This window comes from Metopolophium dirhodum, chromosome 3 (assembly GCF_019925205.1).
Source record: "Metopolophium dirhodum isolate CAU chromosome 3, ASM1992520v1, whole genome shotgun sequence".
NCBI classification, from domain to species: domain Eukaryota; kingdom Metazoa; phylum Arthropoda; class Insecta; order Hemiptera; family Aphididae; genus Metopolophium; species Metopolophium dirhodum.
In genome coordinates, this window is record NC_083562.1 from 9155550 (window position 1) to 9180719 (window position 25170).

The 25170-nt window shown below is 28.6% G+C and overlaps 3 protein-coding genes across 6 annotated transcripts; 1 reads left to right on the plus strand and 2 right to left on the minus strand.

Annotated features, from left to right (window-relative positions):
- Positions 1 to 1762: 1762 nt before the first annotated feature.
- On the minus strand, positions 1763 to 6232 carry LOC132941170 (uncharacterized). Of its 2 annotated transcripts, XM_061009107.1 has the most exons (7): positions 4659 to 6232; positions 4500 to 4589; positions 4340 to 4421; positions 3987 to 4049; positions 3599 to 3652; positions 3440 to 3502; positions 1763 to 3164 (listed from the first exon to the last, which is right to left on the minus strand). In XM_061009107.1, exons 1-7 carry the CDS (start codon positions 4662 to 4664, stop codon positions 2164 to 2166), a joined length of 1359 nt encoding a protein of 452 aa, XP_060865090.1. In that variant the 5' UTR covers positions 4665 to 6232; the 3' UTR covers positions 1763 to 2163. The 2 variants fall into 2 exon arrangements, with proteins under 2 accessions (XP_060865090.1, XP_060865091.1); XM_061009108.1 differs by lacking the exon at positions 3440 to 3502 and having other exon boundaries at positions 1763 to 3137.
- Positions 6233 to 10028: 3796 nt separating this feature from the next.
- On the minus strand, positions 10029 to 17342 carry LOC132940540 (disintegrin and metalloproteinase domain-containing protein 10). Of its 2 annotated transcripts, none has more exons than XM_061008256.1 (16): positions 17073 to 17342; positions 16741 to 17013; positions 15119 to 15319; positions 14796 to 15049; positions 14587 to 14733; positions 14214 to 14409; positions 13928 to 14112; positions 13693 to 13867; positions 13458 to 13635; positions 13216 to 13393; positions 12930 to 13163; positions 12747 to 12863; positions 12439 to 12603; positions 12316 to 12379; positions 11908 to 11989; positions 10029 to 10323 (listed from the first exon to the last, which is right to left on the minus strand). In XM_061008256.1, exons 1-15 carry the CDS (start codon positions 17128 to 17130, stop codon positions 11910 to 11912), a joined length of 2505 nt encoding a protein of 834 aa, XP_060864239.1. In that variant the 5' UTR covers positions 17131 to 17342; the 3' UTR covers positions 10029 to 10323; positions 11908 to 11909. The 2 variants fall into 2 exon arrangements, with proteins under 2 accessions (XP_060864239.1, XP_060864238.1); XM_061008255.1 differs by having other exon boundaries at positions 12283 to 12379.
- A 295-nt stretch (positions 17343 to 17637) lies between these two features.
- LOC132940542 (eukaryotic translation initiation factor 2 subunit 2) lies at positions 17638 to 21628 on the plus strand. Of its 2 annotated transcripts, none has more exons than XM_061008257.1 (7): positions 17638 to 17796; positions 18294 to 18444; positions 18682 to 18824; positions 18886 to 19105; positions 19632 to 19839; positions 19905 to 20178; positions 21139 to 21628. In XM_061008257.1, the coding sequence occupies exons 1-7, from the start codon at positions 17779 to 17781 to the stop codon at positions 21181 to 21183; spliced, it is 1059 nt and encodes a 352-aa protein (XP_060864240.1). In that variant the 5' UTR covers positions 17638 to 17778; the 3' UTR covers positions 21184 to 21628. The 2 variants fall into 2 exon arrangements, with proteins under 2 accessions (XP_060864240.1, XP_060864241.1); XM_061008258.1 differs by having other exon boundaries at positions 18886 to 19003.
- The last annotated feature ends 3542 nt before the right edge of the window (positions 21629 to 25170 follow it).

The window sequence follows — 25170 nt, forward strand, 5'->3', positions numbered from 1 at the left end:
CAAACTTCAAAGGATGCCCAGCATTCGAGTCAATAGTTAAAAATTCTGCTCAAAAGTCTCAACCAGTCAAATATCCTGCCTCTCACTTTCAACAGTCACAACACAGAACCAAAACCAAATCATACTTAGCAAAAGCCACCAACAACCAAAATAAAATCACAGAACAAATATCAAATACCTTTTCAAAACTCATATCCAATTTAAGCTCTTTAATTAATCCATTAATTTCCCTCCTTACCACAGTCTTAAACACACTAATAGCTAAAGGCATTATCTCCCCATAATACTATCGCACACTGTCTTATAATACCTACATAATCTTATCTTTTCCCAGACCTATCCTCATTAATTTTATCTTAAATTTTAAATAGAAACCAATTCAAATTAATTTATTTTAAGCTCAGGTGCCTCTAATGTGAAGCTCCTTCATGCCATTCATTGTCCATTCATTGTCAAAAAAAAAAAAAATATAGGTAGTTAAAATGTTGATAAAATTAGATATTTAAATGACAAATAATGATTTTGGTTATTTTGTTATAATCAAAACATTTTATTCTGGAAACTATTAATATATATATTATTTTGCTGTATACACACAAGGACATTTTCAAATGCAATTATTTTGGAAAAAAATACTGTAATCTACTTTACGTATTGTACTATTGTCTAATAGTAAAATAAATTATCTTAACAGCAGTAATATTGTCATAAAATATACCTGGTAATATTGTCATTAGGATGGCAAATCGTCTTCGCTCAGAAGTCAGGACCGATTTTCGCATTCAATGTTTTTATATAATTGAATTAAAATTGAACACACCAATCACAAAGACTGGGTCACTTGCTCACCTTTTTTTTCAATTGTATTTTGGTGTTCATTATCCAGCGCGACGGTAGTGGCGCGAAGCTAAGTAAAAAAAAATAGCGGAGTAGCCACTAACGTATAATAACAGGACACCGAGTTTTAACATTGAAAATTCGTCCTAATTTATGTCAATTCTTTGCCAAGCTCTACAGGGCAAACGGCTGAACATATAAAGTAGTATGAGGTATCAATCGATCAGAAATATTGTGCAGGCGGGAATAGAGGAATTCGCTAGCAGATTGGTTAGATAGTTTGTATGTTATAAGCAAAAATGTTCAAGTACTTTTAAGACCGATTTTGCGTATGGAACGGCGGGGATTGATAAGCGGTGGGTCGGGGAACGAAAATATCGTAAATATCCCCTGGCCCGCCGCTTAACAATTCCCATTACTCTCATCGCGGCGGCGGCAGCGACGATGTACTACGACGACACACGAACGATATTATTACTCTATGGTGACAAGTGACAACTGACAATTGCAAAAACAAACCATTTCGTGACTTGCACACGATTGTTCGCGACGTGTTTATACTTTTATTATTATTTCCTTATATATTACTATTAGGAGGCCAGTGGTTATTAAAGATTATTATTATTACAGAATACCAGATAATTAACACATCAACATTAAAAATAGTTAATATCACACCAAAAACACTTCGTTATAACTCCGTGTAAAAAAAAAGCTAAGTTAAAAAAAAAAATTACTAATGATTAAATCTTTAAAAGACGTGATATAATATGGAAATTAAGTAAAATGCCATTTTACAATATTACAAATACCTATGATGACAAATAAGATCAATTGAAATGTTAAATACTTAGTCAACATATTGTTGATACATTATTAATTACTGTAATGGTTACTTAATTGTATTTATTTAAGTATACTTCTACGTCCTGCCAAATAGTTAAACATAATATGTTGACTAAGTATTTAACATTACAATTGATCTTATTTGTCATCATAGGTATTTGTAATATTATAAAATGGCATTTTACATTTAATCATTACTAAAATTTTTTTTTTTTCTTAGCTTTTTTTTTTACACGGAGTTCTAACGAAGTGTTTTTGAAGTGTTAATAATACATAAAATTGAAACTGATATTGAATTATACAACATTAACACATATTATTTGTAATTAATTTAATTTCGTGTAGGTATAATACATAAACATAATACATAGGTAATCTAATTTTTATACAAATTTACAATTTACATTTTCATTATCAATAATACATGAACATAATACATAGGTAATATAATTTTTAATAATTACAATTTACAATAATAATCTAATCTGCAGTAGCTGTACTACAGCACAACATACGCCTTAAAAATTTTTTTGTGCGAGACCAAATCGTTCGGCGTCTTTGTTTCATGTTTTTCCCGGTGACCTGCACCGAATCCAGACTCCTCGAACCGGACGGCACATCGTTTTCAAATTCGATTGCTGCAATATTCGGCATAGAATTATGGTAATATGTCGCGACGCCATTAAATTCCGCACGGCTCGTGCAGCCCTCATCGAAAGAATTCACGGATCGACTGGCCGAAGTCGGAGCCATTGATCGGCGTCCATTCTTTGCCGTTATATCGGTGATTACGGGGTCCACTATTTCGAAAGGCGAATTCTGAAGCGGCAAGTCTTGTGCACAACCGTCCAGCGGCAAGTCCTGTACCCAAGCCGCGACCAGCTTCTGGATTATCGAACCCATAAATTGTTTCACTAAATCGGTCGGCAATTTATTTTCCTCCTCGATCGCCGCTTGAATGTTGGCATAATACGTTGTCTGTAATCTTTTTGCGGCCATGGCACCGAAATATTTGGCACGGCTCGAGAATCCCCCGTGTAAATCCATTGGCCGGCTCAACGACATCAAAGGCATTATGTACGCTCGGCGTTTACGACGAACCGTTTTTCCGACGACCAGCGGCAAGTCCTGCAGACAAGCCGCGACCAGCTTCCGGAATATCGATTCCGTTATTTGGTCTATTAAATCGGTCGGCGTGTTCTTTTTTGCCTCGATCGCCACTTCAATGTTGGCATAATACGTAGTCTGCAGTCTTTTTGCGGCCATGGCACCGTAATATTTAGCACGGCTCGACAATCCCTCGTATAAATCCATGGGCCGTTTTAACATAATCAAAGGCATGATGTACGCTCGGCTTTTACGTCGAACCGTCTTTCTGGTGACCACCATTGCACGGCTCGTGGTACTAACATCATCCAACACATCTAACTGGTTTAGCGTATTTGAAGACATTTCTGTTTTAAAGAGAAGAAGGCGAGTAACTGTAAGCGCAATCTTTAAACAATAAATTATGAAGTGAAAGACAAATGTTATTTTAATAGTATAGTTGACCGTTCTCATGGAAACTATATAATATATTTAAATATTATGTTTACTATTACTATGTATGAAATACATTTCAATTCAAATATTGCAAGTAAATAAAACTGGCAAAAAAATTAAATACTGGGCATACAAGGTGATTGTAAATCCTTAAATATTTATGATGATTTATTATTTCAACATTTAAAGAACTATACAATAATAACATACTAACCCCTAGGACCAGGTTGTCCCACTAAACCTTGTAATCCAGGATTTCCATCTTGTCCGGGGGGTCCTAATTGAATTTGCAAATTATTTTTAACTGCATATGGGTAACTACTTCATTATTCTAATATTAATTATACTCATAAAAAAGTATAACTTCTATTACCTTTTGTTCCTTGTTCACCAACTGGTCTAGGAGGTCCAGGATACCCATTATTACCTAGTAAGTAATAATTAATTGCATGTTGATAAATGATAAGTTATAAAATATATATAATTTATTTTTGAGGCTTTGACGACTGAGGTCAATAGCCAGTAGGTTGGTATGGTTGGTACAGTCGGTTAGGAATACGTGTATGTGTGGAAAGGTTATTGCGCACTATGAACCCGGGTGGTCATCCATCCAAGAACTAGTTGCAGAAACCGTTGCTTACTCTCAATCACGTCGCGTCATTGATTTCAGCCACTGCACCGCGCCGAGCCACTTTTTAAATATTAAGCAATGTTGTTCTATAGCTGTGTTTAACATAAGGTCAAATTTTTAGAAATCTTACCCTTTTGACCATCAGCACCTGGGGCACCTGGTAGTCCCTGTAAGCCCATTAAGCCCTTATGACCTGTATAAATTATAAAATCATAAATCATAGTTACATACTTACATTATATAAATCGAAATATATTTTAAATATATTAGTTGTGTGTTAAAAAATTACTAGTGGATGTATTAAAATATATTATTTTAATATTGTAATAGTCTATTATTTTTTTTTTAATTCTCACTATTAAACACATTACTTTTTAAACTTTGATAAAAAAAAATACATGTTAGTACCGCTGATATTCTTTATGTAATACCTACTATGTGTCTATGTATAACATAATATTCTATAATGTTATAACTTATTACCTTTCATTCCTTCAGGGCCTATGTCTCCTTTATCTCCTTTTACTCCTTGAACTCCGGGAGGTCCCGCTTTACCTCTTTGGCCCTAGAACCAAATCATACCAAAGCAATGAGTTCATATATGTAGGAACTACAACTAACTAAATTATCTTCTTAAACTCACGGGAGGTCCGTCTACACCTTGTGGACCATTTTCACCGCGTAAACCTCGTTCACCTGGGTTTCCAGTTGGACCAGGTAAGCCTTGTGGACCCTACATTTTAATGTTATAATCAGTAAATAAATAGTTATATCAATTTTTTGATAGTTACATATAACTTACAATCATTCCTGGCGAACCTGGACTACACGCCACTGCATTTCATCGATAACGTCAAAGGTAATGCAGGGATCTATGCAACAACTAGACTATTTATTATACGACAACAATATATTTCATGAAAGAAACGATTTGGTTTTATTTATTTAAAGCTTCACGCATGGAGATTATACTATGATTACGAGATGTAACCAAAAGTTTATAATTTGTAAGGAACCGACGGCCGTGGTATAGATTTCACTATTTTAGTGACTGTGCAGAGTATACGCGCGTCGCGCGTGAAATGTGCGCGCAGCCACTTTTGGAGATTTCCACTTTATCGCCCGGCACTATTAGGGATTCCCACTTTACCGCCCGCCCTTCAACACTCCAACCGCTATCGAAACCAAACTTCGGTGCAGGCGTGACAAGAATTATTTTAATCATACAAAATTAGATAAACTAAAAGACAAAAATATAAATGTAAATACACGTGTTAAAAATAGTTTTTCATTAATAGGTAGGTACTTCAAAAAAATAAAATGAAATACATAATATTACATTGTTAGGTCATAGACCTTTTACTGTTATAGACCAGCCCGTCCTATGCCAAATAAGTACATTGATTGCCGATAGTGGTGCTGCGCTTTTAGTATAAATATTACCTATATATTATGAATATATTATATATATTTATATTTTACCTTATCAGAGTAACTCAGTAACCGAAATTCGTCATATATATATCTTGCACGATGTAAACGTGTAGAGGGTATTAGTAACAGTGCTATACTTATATAGTCATATATATTTTTCTAGACCTATAAGCCACGAAATCTTCAATGATTTTTTCATAATTTAAAAATGTTCGGGGTCTTCTTATAAAGCCAAGCCAGAAAAACGCTCTTGAGGCGTGATACGTCTCATGTCTTAAATAAATTTCTAAAAGTCCTAACTTTGAGAATTTGCGTTCTGCTCTAGCTGAAGTTATTCGAATAGTCAACATTATTCTAAGAGCCATGGCTGAGTTTTGAAAAGCTCCATTGCTTTTTTATAAAATTTAGTAGGTACTTCAATGGTTACCAACCAATTTTTATTTTACACACTTAAAAAAATATACTCATGAAATATAAATCTAAAATTAAACGACACTATTAACATTTAAAAAAATATTTTAACCTATTTTGTGTATAATAAATAATAATATATAATTTACAATGTCATTGATGTGGGTATTTATTAAGCCTCGTAGGCTTTCTTGCTTAGGCTTCCTTTCTGCAGAAAACACCTTCATACCATTGTTGTTGTAAGGAGAGTGGATGTACTTATAATAAATAATATTGCCTTTTATATAGCCAGAAAGCCATTTCAGAACAACTGGATGAGGATTAAAAATTTTTACGAGCTTTTGAAGTTAGACATTGAATATTCACCCGAAAATTAACAAATTCTCATAGGCTACAACGATGTTCTTTTTGTCGTTATTCAAAAACTAATAACCGTAGGTACTTGAAATTTTCATCAAATGATTATTTTATCATATTCTGTACATGATAACATTTTCAAAATATTTCGACTCGTTATAGTTCTTTATTGATATAAACATTTTTTTAGTTGTTTATACTATAAAATATTATAATATACTTCAAAAATATAACTTATTACTATTTACTACTCACAAATAATATTTTTAAATTACAAAAAAAAAAAACTAAAATTATTAACCTTTGTTTAAATATCTATAATTTCGTCCATTTAAAATAAAAAATATCTATTTAAAAACACCGAGTTTATACCTACGTATATTCGTTAGATACTTTTGTTACAGCGTATGATATACTTATTGTATTTCTAACTAGAAAATTATTTGTAAAATACCACGATTTTTAAGATTTTTGTCAAAATTGAAAGTGTAAACGCTTTTAAAAAATATTGTGACTATATTGTAATTTTGATATTTTTTATATGGTATATGAACAACTTACGAGAAATCTTGTACTACATATTTAAAGTTTTTTACATGAACAATGTTTTATCAAAATTTAAAGATTGAAAATGTATATAAATAGCTCAACGTCAAAATATTTTTTAATATTTCATTAAGGTCGGTCGTTATTAACGGCGAATATATACTTACGTACGCGCAGGCATTGGCAATGAATAATGATTTTAAATTAGATAAACTTTTTTCTATTTAAAAAAGTGGTTTTAGACCAAAAAGCTAAAAATACTGAAGGAATTTGCAGGTTTGACGGATTTCAATTTTTAAAACTGATTATCATGGTACCTACCAAGTTTACTATGTTTCGGTCGAGCGAATTTCGAATATCTATTGTTTTCAGCCGTGATATACATGGATAAAAATATGATATATTTGTATAAAATTATTTATATTATTCATTATGAGTTATGACACTAACAATATAATTGGAGCATTAAAAACTGCCTCTGGTAAAAAGAAAGACCTAGTAAACTTGTTAATCAATCATAATCCGTTTTCAAAATAAAAATCCGTCAAACCAAATTCCTCCAGTTTTGTCTGGCTTTTTTTTTTTTTTTTTGAATTGAAAGATTTTTTTTTATTATTTGAAAAACACAAATTATACAAAGTATTTAGAAATAATAAAAAAAATTACCTACACCTTTAAGCTAAGCTTGTGGTGGTGCAGGGAGTAACAATAAACATCATTTTCTAGTAATTTAATTCGAAAAACATAACAAAAAAAATGGTCTAAAAGTAATTTTTTTTTATAGATGGAGCCCTCCCCCATTAACTGAAATATTTCCAAAATGATACAATAATATTTTGCTGAATAGTTTGAAAATTGTTGGAATTATTACAAATTTTGTGAACATTTTAACTTCAAATGCTTAGTATGTTTAGTATTTTTGAACATCTACTATAATAACTTATGAGTTATGAGGAACCTTGTATTCAATTTACAAGCTTATGACCCAATAAAAAAAATGTAATGTAAAAAAAAAAAACTTTAAGAAGTTTAAAATTATGTAATATAAGGTCTAGAGTCTAGACAATTTTAAGATGAGTCTTAATACATTTTAATTCTTTATTTAAAGCTTTTAGGCTTCTTTTATACATTCATCGATTGATGCTCATGAATCATGATTCATGATAAACAGTTTACAGCAGCAGTCCCCACTAGGATTTTGGAAAGGACCAAATATTATTTTAGAAAATTACTTACAGGCCGCATGCAATAAAAAATTTAAATTTGTGCATAATATTGACAAAAAGTATATTTTTATTCCCTGGGATTCTAGTTCCTAGTTACATTTTGAATGATAATAATTGAGGCGCATAGAACCACAACAGCTTAACCCACAAAAAATATAATTCTCTTTTATGTGAAAAAACGTTTCAGATTGATATAATATTATTATAGGCGGTTTTAAAGGCAATGGTTTATAATATAATATAAAATGTGAGTTTATTATCTATGAGTGGATTTTATAAGAAAAAAAATTTTTTGAAAAATAGTCAAATCTTTAATTGCCCGTACTGTATAAAAACACTTTGTGGGTTAAGCTGTTGTGGTTCTATGCGCCTCAATTATAAGTTATAAAAGTTAAAAAAATATTATTTTAATATAATTATTTTATTTACTCGAGCGTATAATGTTGAATTTTAGTATGTAAAATTCTGTTTTAGTGCGGGCCGCAAAAAATTTGTTAAAGGGCCACATGCGGCCCGCATAGTGAGAACCACTGGTTTACAGTCTTATGTAGTATCTATGCGATATGTCTAAGAATCAGAACAGAAACATGATAGAATGAGTTTTAAGATTTAAAATTTAAAATTATATAATAAAACTAGCCGATCCCGTGCATCAGAATTTCAAGTTTCATAATGGGGTTGCTGAGGTAGACACACAGGAAAATTTTTAAAGTCGATAAAAAGTTCAGTTTTACCCCAGTACAATTGTTTAATGCTAAGAACCTTGGTGGTGGGTCATGAGTGGCTTTACTTCCACTCCACACCACAAAACATAAATGTATCATAATTCCATGGCTAATAGAAGAATACTACTGCCAATTCTTATTATATTTCCATAAAGTTAGATTTAATGATGGAAATATGATATTACTCCAAGAGGGAATCAAAGTATTGAAGATAAATGGAAAGTAAGTGTATGGTACACTGTGTATCATATATTTTAAATAATTGTAATAGTAAACATCTTTTATACCTAATTGTTTTTTTTTACACATTCGGTCGAAAGAATGGATAAAAACTACAATTTTATATACAAGTGGACTACCCTCTGGCATACCAATTACAGATTTTGACATGTTGTTCTATGATACCATGATTTTGGTCAAAGTTTTAGTATATATTTGAGTTCAGTGTGTTTTGTATAAATAAAAAAACAGTAATTATTTGGCCAGTTTTCTTTAAATAGCACAACAAACCAGTTAAACACAATCATTGTTGTCATAAAATTAAAAAAAAAATAATTTATAATATAAAATAGTAAAAATAAAGTAAAAACTAAAATGGTAGGGCAGTTAACATGTTTTAAAATTTGGTCAATGAAACAATAGAAGCTTAAAATTATGTATAAGCTTATTAACGTAGGAAAACAAAATGTATTAAGAGTAACTTAATAAAAACTATGGTCAAATTTTTAAGGCGTCCATAAAAGAGAATTTTAAATAACTAAATTGAGTAAATTCTATTGGTTTAACACAAGTATTAGAAATAACTTAACTTAATAAATAAATTACTTGATAAACAACCATAATATTTTAAGGACGCCCCATATTATTATTATTATTTTATACATTACACATTTAATTCAAAATTATGTATATGCGTGTGTAAATATTATATATTAAAAAATGTCTTTTTTTTAATAAAACATATATTTGTCATACACTTAGACTAATTTATTAATTATTATGATAAATTAATGAGTAGTTGTGAAACGAAATAATTTTAAGTAGGTAATATTTTGTTCAAGTGTTACATAAATATTAGGAAGATATTTTATAATTATATAAATATTTTTCTGTTCTATATAAATAAAATATTTGGTGGGAAAAATATCAAGCAAACAAAGGCAGATGGTATAAAAAAATATACATGATATATAATCAATAGTCATAATAAAATAATGAGCAAAAATAAAATTAAGAAAAACATTATGTCAAATAAAAAAATTAAACTTGTACTAATTTTTCCAATTTATTTTTACTAACAAACTGTAGAAGGTATATTATTACTATTAAAAGAAAAAGAAAAACTCATTCTAAGAACAAAAAGTGTCACTATAAATAATTTATTTGATTCTAGATTCATAATTGAGGAACTTTATAAAGATGTATCATATAATATGTGCAATATTGATATAACATGAGATACATAAGTCATAGAAATTTGTTAAAAAAAAATGCTTAGAGTAAGGAATGAAAAAAATATATAATATATAAATGTCAAATTATAATCTGCCTTTGTTTGTGATCAGCACCTCTCACAGGGTGATTGTACAACTATAAAGTTTTATATATATTCAATCACTTTGGTTCCATTCGGTTATGTACAAAAAAAAAAAATAATAATAATACATAAATAAATTTAATAGTTTCTAACCATGATGATAAGAATACCGAATACTTCGGACTGACATTATCAACTTTTTGGTTTAGGGCTGCCAAACTTACTTGACAACTAAAAAAAAAATATATATATAAATTAATCATATATTTTATTTATATAGTTTATATTATATACAGTTTATAAATACAGTAGACATTATAAAGCGTTTAGTACCCTAACCATGAATTTTTATATTCTGTATTAAACATAATCGGATCTTAGTTAAGGGGATTCCACCGGGTGATTTTTTGTCTGTCCAACACATGGGTGACATAGGAATTTAAATGTGATCTTTGCCAAACATATCAATTGATCTAATGGAGTGATAAGAATTCTGAAAACGATTTGAATTTGTTGTCAAGTCTACTTGAAATCAACTATCCCACATTTTTGATATTATTCCCCAAATTCCTAAAAACATTATATTTAAAAAAAGAGTAATTACAAAATTATATTTAAATTTTTAGAGAAGTTAAAATCAAAAATTTGGAATGGCTTATATCAAGTAGACTTTGTGACAAATTCAAATCTGTTTTTAAAATTTGTATTGCTTCATTAAATCAATTGGTATGTTTGGCAAAGAACACGTCTAAAATCTTATGTTATGCGTGTGTTGGACAAAGAAAGAAAATCAGGGTATTGAATCCCCGTAAGGAAATAACTATTATGTGCGAAGATTCTAATTAATACCTTTCCCCAGTGGTTTTAAATGGTGTTCCATGACTTTAGAGAAAGTTTTCTATCCAAATTAGAAAACCAGTGTAAAAATAAAAAAACATTTATAAAGAAAAAATTTTAGTTTCATCGTCTTTACAATTATTTTATTTTCTATCAAATAACATACAAACTGTTAAGTATATAATTTTAAATTTATTATATAAGTACAGTTTTATTTTATAGCTGTAATGCAAAACTCTTAGAAAATTATGAGTTCCATGATTCTGAAAAAATTAAGAACTGCCTTTACCACACAAAGGTCCAAATAGTTTGTCCTAAAGAGTAATTTTTGATGGATCAATCTCATTATTTTATTGTACATAGATCTGAACTATTTATTTACTCCCAAATTAAATTCATCTCTGGACAATTATTCAAGTAATTTTTATTTATTAAATTTTTTTATATAAGTAAGAGACAATAGTCAGACAGCATTTAGTTGCAAGTACCTTAATAATATTTTTTTTAGTCTGTTGATTCAACTATACCATGTTTAAGTTAAGAAACGTAGTCGGCCTCGACTAGTTTTCGTCGGGCTGCAGTTAGGCAACTAACCTGCGCACAAGTCGGCCACCATCTACGTTTCTTAACTTGATCAGAGTTTATAATGTTTCAACTGTCAATTTCAGAATTAAAAACGAATCAAAATTTGAATGGAAATAGTTGTTGGAAAATAATCAAATTGTACTCGCCAGTTACACAGGCTATACAGCAGATATAGTATAAAAATAAAATGAAAATAGGTTAAGTTGATAGTAAAACATGCTTGCCTTACAGATTAACATATCAACCAAAAGATTCAGTATGTTAAATCAGGTTACCTACACTTTTTTTTTCATTATTTTTTCAATGTCAGTTCAATTTTCTAACTTAAAATTATTTAATCCACCTCCAATAAGACTTCAAATTAAAAATGGTTTTGATGCATAATAAACTTACTATCACACTTTATGCTGTGGCTGATGCCTCATTGGAAATGCATTACGGCGATCTGAATGACCGTGTGCAGGAGGTGCAGAAGCTGTAAAATAATATAAGATATTTTCTCAACTGCAAAGAAAAACATTCAAATATAATATATAGTCTTTGTTAGTTGCTGTTATTGGATACGCGAAAACCATTAAGAAAATAATTGATATAATTGAATAATGATTAATCTATATAACTATTAACCAATTATCTTTGTTATTGTTTAGTTGATAAGACAATTGTAATGGTAAGAAAAAATATGGTATATCCACTATCCAGCCCAAAAACATATATATCTTTAAAATAAAAAAACCAGTATCTAAAATTATTCCAGTTATGTACTACCTCTTGGTGCATAATAATGACCTCTACCCTCACCATATCCATGAGCTGGAACTCTACTTGATCTAGGTTGTGACACATATGTTTGAGGATTGTTCCGCTGTATAAAAACATAGTTTTAGTTTCAAGTGCAATACAATAGTTACATCAATAAATTACCATTCTACGTAAGGTTGTAATGGGTCGTCTTAATGTTTCACTAAATCTCCGAGCAGGGGTTTTCTTAGGATTTGAAGATGGCGTGTGTACTGCACAACATTTTATAAACACTCCCATTATAATTACAAATGTAACACCCATGAGCATACAAGCCCACCAATTTTCCTAAAAATAAAAAAAAACAATTAAATACATTATATAAGTCAACTCTTGTAAGTAGTATACTTTGTTAATAATGTAATTGTATTTAAAATTAAAAAAACATTAACTTTCTATTTTAATAGGAAACATTTGAACTGATAACTTACTAAAGCCCATTGTTGGAGAGTTTGAAGTGTTTGTTTGTTGAGGAGCATATTTTTTAATCTTGCTAATGGCCCCTCGGCATCAACTGCTCTACATTTGTAAAATACATCACAGTAACCCTAAAGAAATCATATTATTAAGCAATTTCATAAATATGAAAAAAAGTATAATAGTTGCTAATTTACTTGAAAATTATCACAAGGTGATCCTGGTCTTAGACTAATGCCACCGAGAGGTAAATTAACTGCAGCAGCAAATTCACTAGTTGACCTGCAGGTTTGTAAATCAGTACCATTCATACAAGCCAACTCGCACAACTTGCGTTTGTCAATATTTGGTATAATTTGTGATGTCAAAAAACATTCGTTTAGACCCCATTCCAAACAAATAGATCCAGTGCAATCACCATTGATGCAAAGCTTAAAAAAAAAAAAAATTAACCCAAGCTTAAGATTAGCTTTATTTACTAACCTGTGTCCCTTCATTACAACGAGTTTTATTAGGCTTAGGAGGTGGTACTGGACATTCTGGTGTGGTACCATCACAATTAGAACTATAACTACAAACATCTTCACCACGGCACATAACTTGTCGATTAGATGGAATAAAACGGCAGGTATCAGCATAACAGCATGGTCCTTGAGACGGACTAAAAATGTAATATTATTAAAATAAAACCATAGTTATTAATTAATAGTTTCAATGTCACATACCTGCACTCAGTTTGTGCTCGACGAGCACAACCTCTAGCTGAGATGTTACGGAATCTATCTCGATCAGCAACTTGCCTGGGATAGCAGCATTTATCATCACATTCATCATCATCATATCCACAGTCACATTCTTCACCATTTTCAACAATTTTGTTACCACAAAATGCTCCTTCACTGGCTGTATAAGTAATTATAGTTAATATTTAATTATTACAGATAAAGTTTTTATATGAACCTTTAAAGCAATTCCTTTTTTTATTATCTTGTATAGCATCTAATACACTACTGATATTAGCTATACTGCATGAAGAAAATTTACTGTTATTTGGACGATCACCACTAGTTGCAGATGCAAACATGATATAATTACCACTCAAACCACCTGGCCGACAATCTGAAGGATAGTCATGCTGTAAAAAAATACATTTTTAAAAACATGGAATTTTTTTATTTAAATGTGTTTTACAAACCGGCGATCCAAAATTATGGCCAATTTCATGGGCCAAGGTCAACTGTGAAACTTTGGGTGGCACTCTACTATTGTAGTTAACAAATGTAATAATACCTGTGTTTAAACTACGTTTAGTTGATTGATATAAACCACCAATAGTTTCTGTATATGTTTTATACTTTTCACAAATGCCACCAGATGCACCTGATGAAAAATAAAATAAATATCATATAATCAAAACACTAAATCCTTTTCAAATCAAAAATTAATCAACATTCTATTAGGTAATAAATAAACTTAATTACCAGATGCACTGGCAACCCAAGCTAGACCTAAGGTTCCTCCGGTGAAGTCTCTATAGGTAAAAACATATGCTAGGCAAAAGTCTTCGTGGTTTCCCAATGAATGTAGGTTTAAAAAATTACTAACATCTATATTTTCCATGCAGAATGGATTTTGTTCTCCAGTCCATTTGTGGTCACAAGGTTCATCATCATCAATCTTAACAAAAATAGTAACACAATAGTAACTTATACCTTAATTATTTCAGAAACATTTTTAAGAACTACTAAAAATATATTTACATTAAAAATAAATAAAAATATTTATTTGGCTTTTAGTCAAAATATTATAAGTGCTAAGAAAAATGTATATCTACATATAAATACAAATATTTACTTTAATTCTTTGAACTTCAAATTTAATATTCCTGTGTTCAATGCGCCCATCAAATTTAGTATCTCGGTAGATATAATTCACTGCAGTTACATGGTGCGCTATTAATGATAATATCTCTTCTCTTGTCTTTGTCTTATCATAGCCATCCTATATAAAAGTATTTAATAAAAAAAAAATTTTTAAAAATATAGTTGTGTTTAATTAAATACTTGTTCTTTTATGTGTTTCCATAATAAAGGATCAGTTTGGATAAACAATGAACAAGTGTTGCGTTCTTCTTTAGGTTTAGTAGCACGTTTTGTTCTAACAGGTCCATGGTGGTGCTTGTCAGCTGCTTGTCTTGTATATTTATAAGCAGGTCTTTCTTCATCTTGTTGTTGAATATTCCACGGACTACCAGAATATTGAATAGTTTCCATACTTTGTTTTGTGGATCCTGTAACTCCACATCCACTAAAATGACCTGAAATAATTTAGTAATACAAGGTTATATTTGTATTCAAATTTAGTAACATTAATTTATACTACTTACTAGAAGAGTTATGATATGGATTATCAACATCATTTTCTTTATAGATAACCGAATGGAAATTATCACTGTCATTAAGATGACCACGGGGATAAATATATTTTCTAGATTTTTCTATAAAATAATTCCCTTTTTTTGGTGATATAATTTGTCCTTCAAAAACTCCATCAGTTATTGAACCAAATACTATACTGTTTGCTTCATCTGTTCAAAAATAAAAACGAAATTGTGGAAGATTTTACCAAACATTATAAACCTACTACCTACTATAAAATACCAATATTTTATTTTCATATTACATTTTATAAATTAATAATCAACAGTTTAGTTAAGTCGTTAAAACTAAACAATCAGTAATAAGAATTTAGAATTTTTATTACCTAGATTTTTAACAAATAAGAATCAAATCTTTATCAATTGTAAAGTATTTAAATTATAGTTATTTCAATTAGTAAATTTTGTAATAATTATACCCATTAAAATTGCACAAGTATACAACTGTATATAACCTTGCTAGTTGCTATATATATCTAAATATTAAGATTGTGAAGGTATAACTTAAGAAGACATAATACCTGCATGTGTTGTTTAAAATAAGGAACAACATAGGAAATTTGCGTTAAACAAATCCAATTTGGTGTTAGCTTAGGGAATTGACTTATTTCAGTATTTAAAGGTAAGAATATTAACTACTAACTAGGTATCAAAATCAGGTTTTTACAATTTTTTTTTATATCTAAGCGAGTTATGTCAGATGAGCATTTTGAAATTGCTATATTTTATTCATCTCATTTAAAAACTGAAGCAAGGTAAATAACTAACATAAATACACAGATGTTCTTACCTCAGTTTGATAGTATTGACTCTTATATCAAAGCTAACAACAACAAAATGGGTTCTGTTAAATGCAAATTTGGTATGTTGTATATTTTTAAGACAGAGACAACACATCCTGGTGTGACATCCTTTATGTTATACAATTATGAATTATCAGAACATAATTACTAACAGGTATATTGAACTTATACGTAATTATTTACATTATTTAATTATTTACCGACTGTAAACATAATGAATGTTTAAAAATAGTTATAAAAGTTAAGCTATTTTTTTATTAATAAAGAATAGTACATTTGGTACATACATTTATATTTAATATAAAATTGGGCGATACCTATTTAATTTGCAAAATGTACATCTTACACTAAAAATGAATTCATACTATAGTGAGTAATGACAGAAGTCTAAGATATTTTAAATCAAAATTTTAAAAACAATGAATTACATAAATAACAGTTCAATTATTTAGCAACTAAACAAAACTGTTTGTATATTTATTTTCCGAACAAAATAACACTCTTTTAAATACATAATAATATGTATAGTACCATATTATAGTAACTATGCTATATAAGACGTATAACTACTATTTATCAGTATGGATAATATATATATAGATATAAGCTAATTATTAATTTCTTGGGGTTTATTTTTTAAATTAAAAATCTCTAGATAATTAAGAAATGTTTTTAATTAAAATAAGATATTTTGGAAATAGGTTAACAACACTACTGGGGAACAAATATTAATTTTAAATTAATGGAAACAATCAAATATCAACTTACCGACAATATGTCCATGGTATATATGTGAAGTATCAATACTATTAGGATGTATTTGATTGCCAAAACTATCTAACACTTCCATGGCATTTGAAAATGTTTCGACATCTCGACGAAGTCTGAGTCGAAAGTGATGGCCATGCGCTTTAAATGTTACATGCACATTACTGTCACTATTAGTCACTGATCGTTTGGCCCTATCATGACTCTGGGCCAAGTGTTGATGATCATATGTAACAGGCTCATAATGTGACACGTATTGGCTGAGACGCTTACCTAACATTAAAAAGATATGTACTCTAAATCAAAAATAGAAACATGTATATAGAGTTTACCTTGAATATTACTGGTGATTATCAAGAGCACAACGGCCGAATAGCTGAGTGTATACATGCTAATAGAATTATAAAATATTTGATCACAGGCATAAAATTTGGCTTTTTTTACATTTAATAATTAGTTACAATTTTTGAGGTATCAAATGGAAAAATGATTTTTTTTTTAAAGTTATTAATACAATTAATAAAATGATCAAGAAAATGACAATTTCCGGATTTCCATTTTGACAGGCCTCCAGTAAAAATATTCTTTTGTTTTATTGTTATTCTTTTTTTGCGATAATAACAAAAAAAAAAATAGATAAAACTGTACAGTATCACCATTACAATAATAATGCAATCCCGTTGTATTTGCATCTTGTTAATATTGGAAAACTTATAATAACATTTAAGTTTAAATTAATTCTTTTTCACCTTTAAACTTGATTAATTAACATTCAAATCATTTGTGCTGAGATAATTTCAGTCTATAATTTTTATGGATATTTTTTTATCAATATCTCAAAAGGTGTATCGATAAAACATATCGTACGATTTCCTTCCATTGGCCACATTGGCTAGTTGGGGCTGATGCAACATTTTTCCACACACATCACGTCTACATCAGTATTTAGTTGCCACATTTTTTGCTTTGACTCGTCCGATATTCAACTCGATATCTAATTAATTTCATATTATATTATTTAGGGAGTCTACATTTAAAATGACTGAAGAAGAAGCTGTAAGTATAATTAAGTGTACCTTAGTAATGTTTTTATTTATAATCTACTGTTCTCTATGTTAAACGTTGTCTATAATTTAATCATTGGTCAAAAATCTAAACAATCTAAATATGAATTACCACACGAGTGTTATTTTTTGATATAATACAACTTAATGATATTGACATTGTTCATTCTTGTCTTTTAATCATAGTTTAAATAAATATTTTTAGTGTTAAGATAAATATCAAAAATCTATTATTTTCCTAAAATTAAATCAATGTTTTTATTAAATGTATGCTTTTGGAAAATGGTTTTAATTCATATTATTCAAATTGATATTTTTTTGACCCAAAAATTATAGTGTTTATTACTTACAGTTAAAATGTAATTGAGATGCTCTACTTCTAAGAAGAGAACTATGTACCTATATCGTGTATAATATTGTATTACAGTTATTTGATTACCATTGAAATTCATTACATTAACTCTCATTAAATATATTTATAATTTTTAGTTATTTGATCCTTCCATCAAGAAGAAAAAGAAGAAGAAGAAGTTTGACTTAGACAGCGCTTTAGCTTCTGAAGCTGGTGTTGATGGTAATAATGAACAAACATTAGATAAAGAAAACCAGGAACCAGTGCCGGACCTTGATGAATTTGATGGTAAGTTATATATATATTATTATCTATTATTGAGAACTATAAACATTTTTAATTTGACATTGTATTTATTTATTGATATATAAAGCTATAATTTTACTAGTTTGACTCGTATTCTGATGAATCTTTTACTTGAATTGACATAATAAATGTAAAAATTCTATCGTACATTTACTATAATTTGTACATTACTAATATTATTTATACATTTAAAAAGGTTTATGTAATTTGTATTTACAGATGGAAACCTGGATCTTGACAACTTCGGTAAGAAAAAGAAAAAGAAAAAAAAGGGCACAATAAATTTAGATGATTTAGAAAGTGCATTACCTGATACATCATCAGCAATGGAAAATGGTGATGGCCAAGGAGAGGCTATGGATGTAAGTTTTTCTTTTTTTCTTTTATAAATGTTTTATTTATTTATTATTGTTGGTATTGCAGGATGATATTGATTTAAATATGGACTTTTCAAAAACAAAAAAGAAAAAGAAAAGGAAGAAAGATATAGATGAATTAGTTGCTGAAGAAATGGATAAGAAAGGTGACAAATTTGATGACAGTAAGTGTTTTCCACTTTTTCATTTAATAAGGTTGACAATCCTTTATATGATTTTATTCAAATTTACATGCTTTAACGATGGCCAGTGGAATTTTGAGTCTGGTAAGGGTTTTGATAAGGTCAAAGTTATTGTGTAGAGAAAATTTAATCTGAACTCACTACCTATTAGTATTTCTACAATAATAATTTCTGCAGCCAATTAAAATGTGGTTCCGTATTTGAAACGGTAGATATATTCTCAATCAATATCCAAAAATTAGAATATGCATAATAAATATTAAATAGTTTAGCAAACTATAAGTTAGGTGGGTATACTCTACACTTAATTTAATAAACCTTTTAAGACCAATTGGGCTCAAAAACCCATAAAGTTTAATAAATAAAAATAGTAATTTAATTACAATTTCATACATGTATTATTTATTTTGATGAATAAATATAGTGTATTTTCATTTTTCATATATGAATAATGTTGACTGAGACATTATTTTCAAATTTTGTTAGTTCTATGTTGTAGATTTTTAATTACTATACAAAAGCAAACAATTTTTAAATTAAATCAGTCACTGTTATGTGACATGGATATTATACTGTTATTAAATTCAACAATATATTTTTTATTTTCCAGCAACTGATGGTGAAAGTCACACGTGGTTTGGTTCTGATCGTGATTACACATATGATGAACTTTTAACTAGAGTATTTGAGATAATGCGAGAAAAAAATCCTGATATGGTTGCGGGTAAAAAACAAAAGTTTGTTATGCGCCCACCACAAGTAGTCCGAATAGGTACCAAAAAAACGTCTTTTGCAAACTTTACAGAAATATGCAAAACGTAAGAATATATTTTGAATGCTTGATTTTAAGATAATATGTTTTAATAGTATATTTATTGTTTAGTTTACATCGTCAGCCAAAACATTTGTTAGATTTCTTGTTAGCTGAATTAGGTACCAGTGGTTCAGTGGATGGTAATAGCCAGCTTATAATCAAAGGTCGTTTTCAGCAAAAACAAATTGAAAATGTACTCAGAAGATATATAAAAGAATATGTTACCTGTCATACATGTCGTTCACCTGAAACCATCTTGCAGAAAGACACTCGTCTGTTTTTCTTGCAGTGTGAAACTTGTGGCTCACGATGTTCTGTTGCCAGTATTAAGTCTGGTTTCCAGGTAAAAAATATTCACATTATTATTATTGTTTATTTTTTATAAGTAGCAAATCTTTCTAGAAATTTTATTATTAAACACTTAAGCCTATTTCATAAAGTATTGATACTAAACTTAATGATTTACCTCAATTTTATAACAAACTTAAAAAAAAAAACATAATAGAATATTTTATTACTGAATAAAGTGTTCAGTTAAAAGCTAATATCACAATTAGGCCTTTGCTTAGTTTGTAACCTACCTGGAAGTTTTAGATGTAGTGAGTGGACCTACTGAAAAAATATTCAATTTATTTCGATAAAATAATATATAATTCAAATATTTATATAATATTGAACAAAAAAATGTATTAAAAATAACATTGTATAATATATAAAGCATACATTTTTTTTTATCTTCCAAAAAAATGTATGAACAAATTGTTAGAATTTGTTATTGAGCAGTTAGGTTATTTTTAATTTAGTAGTACCAATATTCAGCTTGATGGCATGTCAATAGATTTCTATTGGTTCCGTGCATTTTTATTAATATCTTGAATTTTATTATTTTAATATTGACCATAAAAATGCAATTGTTTCTGTATTAGCTCCATTTACTGGATTTACAAAATTTTTTGAATGATTGGCAGTTAAATGAATATAGTCAATATCTTTCAGACCAGTATGATTTTCATTAATTTACTAGAAGAGTACTCCCAGCAAAACTTTTCTTTAGATAATTGGAGGAATTTATATATTTTTATCTCAGTTCTTTTAAAATTACAGTAGGTCATAATATGTTAAACGAATACCTAAAATTCTAGCCCATAATATCTGTTATCTACTAATTGAAATATTTAATTGTTTTAATTTTGGTAAATTTTAGATTAAATCAGTTTGACTCATTCTTAATAAAATTTTTAACAATTCGTTAAAATATTCTGCGTATTTAATATTTTTTGTAATTTTTTTATTTTGTTTACAGGCCGTCACTGGAAAACGTGCAGCTATCAGAGCAAAAACTGCATAAATACTATAATATATTTTCTCTTGCGTGCTATACTAGTTCAGCAAAATATAATAAAATAAATATCACATTTTTACAAATTCAAAAATATGTTCTTATTATTATGATAAACATTTATTGTAATAAACCCTACAGATATTAAAACAATCTAAAATTTGTTTTCCAAATGTTTATATTGCCTAGTTCCATCTGTTTATTGAAACACATTTAAAAAATTTTAAAGCAGACTTTTTATAACCATTTTGAAATTATATTATATTATACAAAATTAAACATAGTTAAATGCTTTTTTAGCTAATGTCTTTCAATAATTTACTTCTATATTTAATATTTATGTAAACTACATTATTATTAAAACTTTTGTAAATGGGACTGAACTAATAACAGAGAAATAATTAAAATTTGTATTTATTTTGAGTGAAAATTATAGTAGATAATTTTGAAATAATTTTTGTTTTTGTTTTTATTGGAATTTAATAACTTAAGAGGTTACAACCCCATGTTTGTCTCTTTCTTATAAATGTATAACAGACTATATAACAAATTTCTGTTGAGCAGTTCTAATTTTGTGTACTAAACTTATTAATTGACTTGAATGAATTGAGCTATTATCAAAATTAAAGGTACAATTAATATTATCTATACTTTTCAATTTATTTATGGGTTTCTACCATGACTAAATAGATAGGTATGATCATATAAGTACGTGTTCTCGTCCATTCCAGATTATAAGAAAATATAATTCAAAAATAATAATTTTTAAAATATAGTCTAGTGTTGATAATATGAATAAGATAATGAGAAGCTCAACTGAGTAATTGACATGGTCTGAAGGGGAATCTGCGTATCAGTAAAAATGTTATCATACCTATCTATTTAGTCATGTTATAACCTATCTGCTGTATTGCCTGTATTTGCCCATGGTACTAACTATTATTTTGGTCAAATATTTTATATCAAATTATCAACAATTATCTTGCCATAGTTAACCCATTAATAAATAAAATTTAAAATTGTATACAATTATATATCTTACTAATTCTATCAGTTCACTAATTATTAAGAGTACAATAACAATTATTAGTAACTGTATATTTCTCACATTTAGATATGGTCTGTGAATATTAATAGGGAATAATAAATGTAATATTTGTGATTAACAATAATTGAAAACATATGACAGTAAGTGTTCATTATTGATCCATAAATGAAAAATAGTATGATTTTTATTTTTTACTAATAATTAAAAATTAAATTATACATTTATTTAATAGGTAAAATATATTACTTTTTTTCTATTATCTACAGTCTGCATCAGCGGCAATACTATTTAAACAAAAAATATTCGTTTTTTGTGAATCAACAAATTTCTAAATAGAGTACCTCTTTAAAATGCGAATTTTAGAAAAATCTGATTACAATTTTTACGAGAGCATATTTATGACGGTTTTAATAATCTTTTTAATTGGTCATCAACGTTACTAATACTTAGTACTAACTATATAGACGGTATCGTCCAAAACTAAAGGGAAATATTATTATCATGATTAACTAACAGACGAATAAAAGTTTATACATTTTTATTCTGGTAACTACTCATATTTTATCGTTTTTTTATTGTGACTTTTATACACTAAACAAATAAAAATTATTAATTCATGTATACATTTACAACATCAACTAAATTCAATGTACCAATTATCATTAGGTATCTACATAAATAAAATTGGAACCGAAAAATTCTCAACCGGCAAATATTAAATAGTAGAAAAAAAAGTATCGGTCCCAAAGATTTTTTAGATAGCTATAGATGATAAAAAAGTTTACTATTAGTAGTTACTATTTTAGTAGTTAGTACAAATAACAGTTTTTCTGTATACCTAACTTAGTATTTCAAGATAAAGCTCTTAAACATTCCTCAAGTTCTATTTTCTTTTTTCTAAAATGCAATCTTGTTTCACTTTCAAAAGTTTCAATTATTTTCTTCGACCTACTATATGAAAATCTTGAATCATAGTTTTCATATCTATACCTACATTATATTTTATTCTACTGTCTTTTGACTCGTTTTGAACTGTTTACGGATATTTTTAGTTTTTCTTTTTTATAATTGTCAATAAAATGTTATTTGTTGAGTCAAAAAGAGTGGAAATTTAATACAAGGCGTCAAGGCTCCTGATATATTGTTCCAATATAGCAGTTGAAAAATATTTAAAATACATTGGCACAGATTTTTTTATAAGCATTTAATGTTCAAATTTTGACAAAAATCATCAAATTTAAAATTTAAAAATGATTTTATAGTTAAAAATTTATAAAATGTTCAACTTTTAAAGCTAAAGATTGAAAATTTAAAACAAGGTTCCACGTAAATAAGTAAATAAAATATTTTATTCACAATAACATCATCAAATATACTTAGTAACATATCATAAGCTGGCCGTCTTCGCTCAGAATCGTTTTTCGTATACCTATACAATGATATTATATCATTGAATTCAAACTTAACACCATCCGTTACAGTGACCCACTTGTAACCAACTGTACAACAGATCAAAATCCACTTGCCCACCTTTTTTTAAGAATTTGAATGTAAGTTCAGAGCGAGTAAAAATACTCATAAATTGCATTAAAAATTAAAATATCGTAAAAAAGTCAACTTAGCGACACAGGTAATGTTCTAACTTTTTAACTTTAAGATTGATACTATAGTTGAATACACTCTGATATTAAAAGTAAGAACACAGACCACAGGGTTGGTTCTGCTAAACGTAAATTTGGTATGTTGCGTGGGGGTCAGAGATAGAAAACAAATGGCGCACGGACATCCTCTTAACATATTATGCGTATGATCAAAATATGTATAAAAAGCTTCAGCTTCCACTGGTACAATTTTTTTTTAGATATGCCATACCATCTTCAACAAATATTACTGAAAAAAATGCTAGACCGTCTGCATACACATTGAACTTGTCGTCTTTACGGTTTGAAAGACCCTGCAGCTCTTGTATTTTTCGGTGGGTGCTTTGATTAAGGGGATTAAAACATCCTCAAATATTTATATGGTCACCTAAAATATTTTTTGCAGCTTTGATCACAGTTATTTCAAAATCAATATTTAAAAACGGTGGGTCAGGGTCATAGGTATAATTTGGGTTTTATCGTTACCGCCGTTTTAACATCGATTCCGCCAGAAATTAATTTATGTTGATTCCGCCGACTATCGATTCCGCCAGATATTTGTTTATGTATTGATTCCACCGGATATTTATTTTTGTTGATTCCGCCGACTGTTTATTAAACAATAACCGATGTATCATATTGTACAGAATTTTTTTTTTTATTATTATTATTAAAATAAAAGAAATTCAAACATTGTCATCCACGGCGGACAATATAACCCATATTTATACCTCGGCCGCGGGCGGCATTTTTCTTCGGGCAAGTCACGATGTCCAGAGAACAAGTGCCGCCTCCGGCCTCCCCCACCCGGGCATGACATATACCTACAGGTGCCCACTTCAAAATCTGTCAAAAACAACACACGTGTTTACACCTTACAGTACCCTCCTTCACAGTTTAAAATCCACCCAATGGCCCAAGTTTCCGCGGGTTAACTTATAAAAAAAAAAAAAATAGCGATTGTTATTTTTACAAATTTAAGTAAAATTGTCATATTTTTTAAATAGACTTACATAATATAAAAATAATAAAATATACAATGTAAAATTATGGGTACCTATTACCCATCTATCTGTTATTTAAATAATTATCATATAATTACAGTTATAGTGGGTAGGTACTATAATGAAATAAAACATACCTATTTTATATCATAAAATAACATAAACATAAATGTATACGTAAACTTTTTTTACATTTTGTTATCATTAAAAAAAATAATTTACAAATATTCAGAAGATCGATAACCGGCGGAATCAATATCAAAAAAAGTTCGGCGGAATCAATATGTAAAAAAGTTTGGCGGAG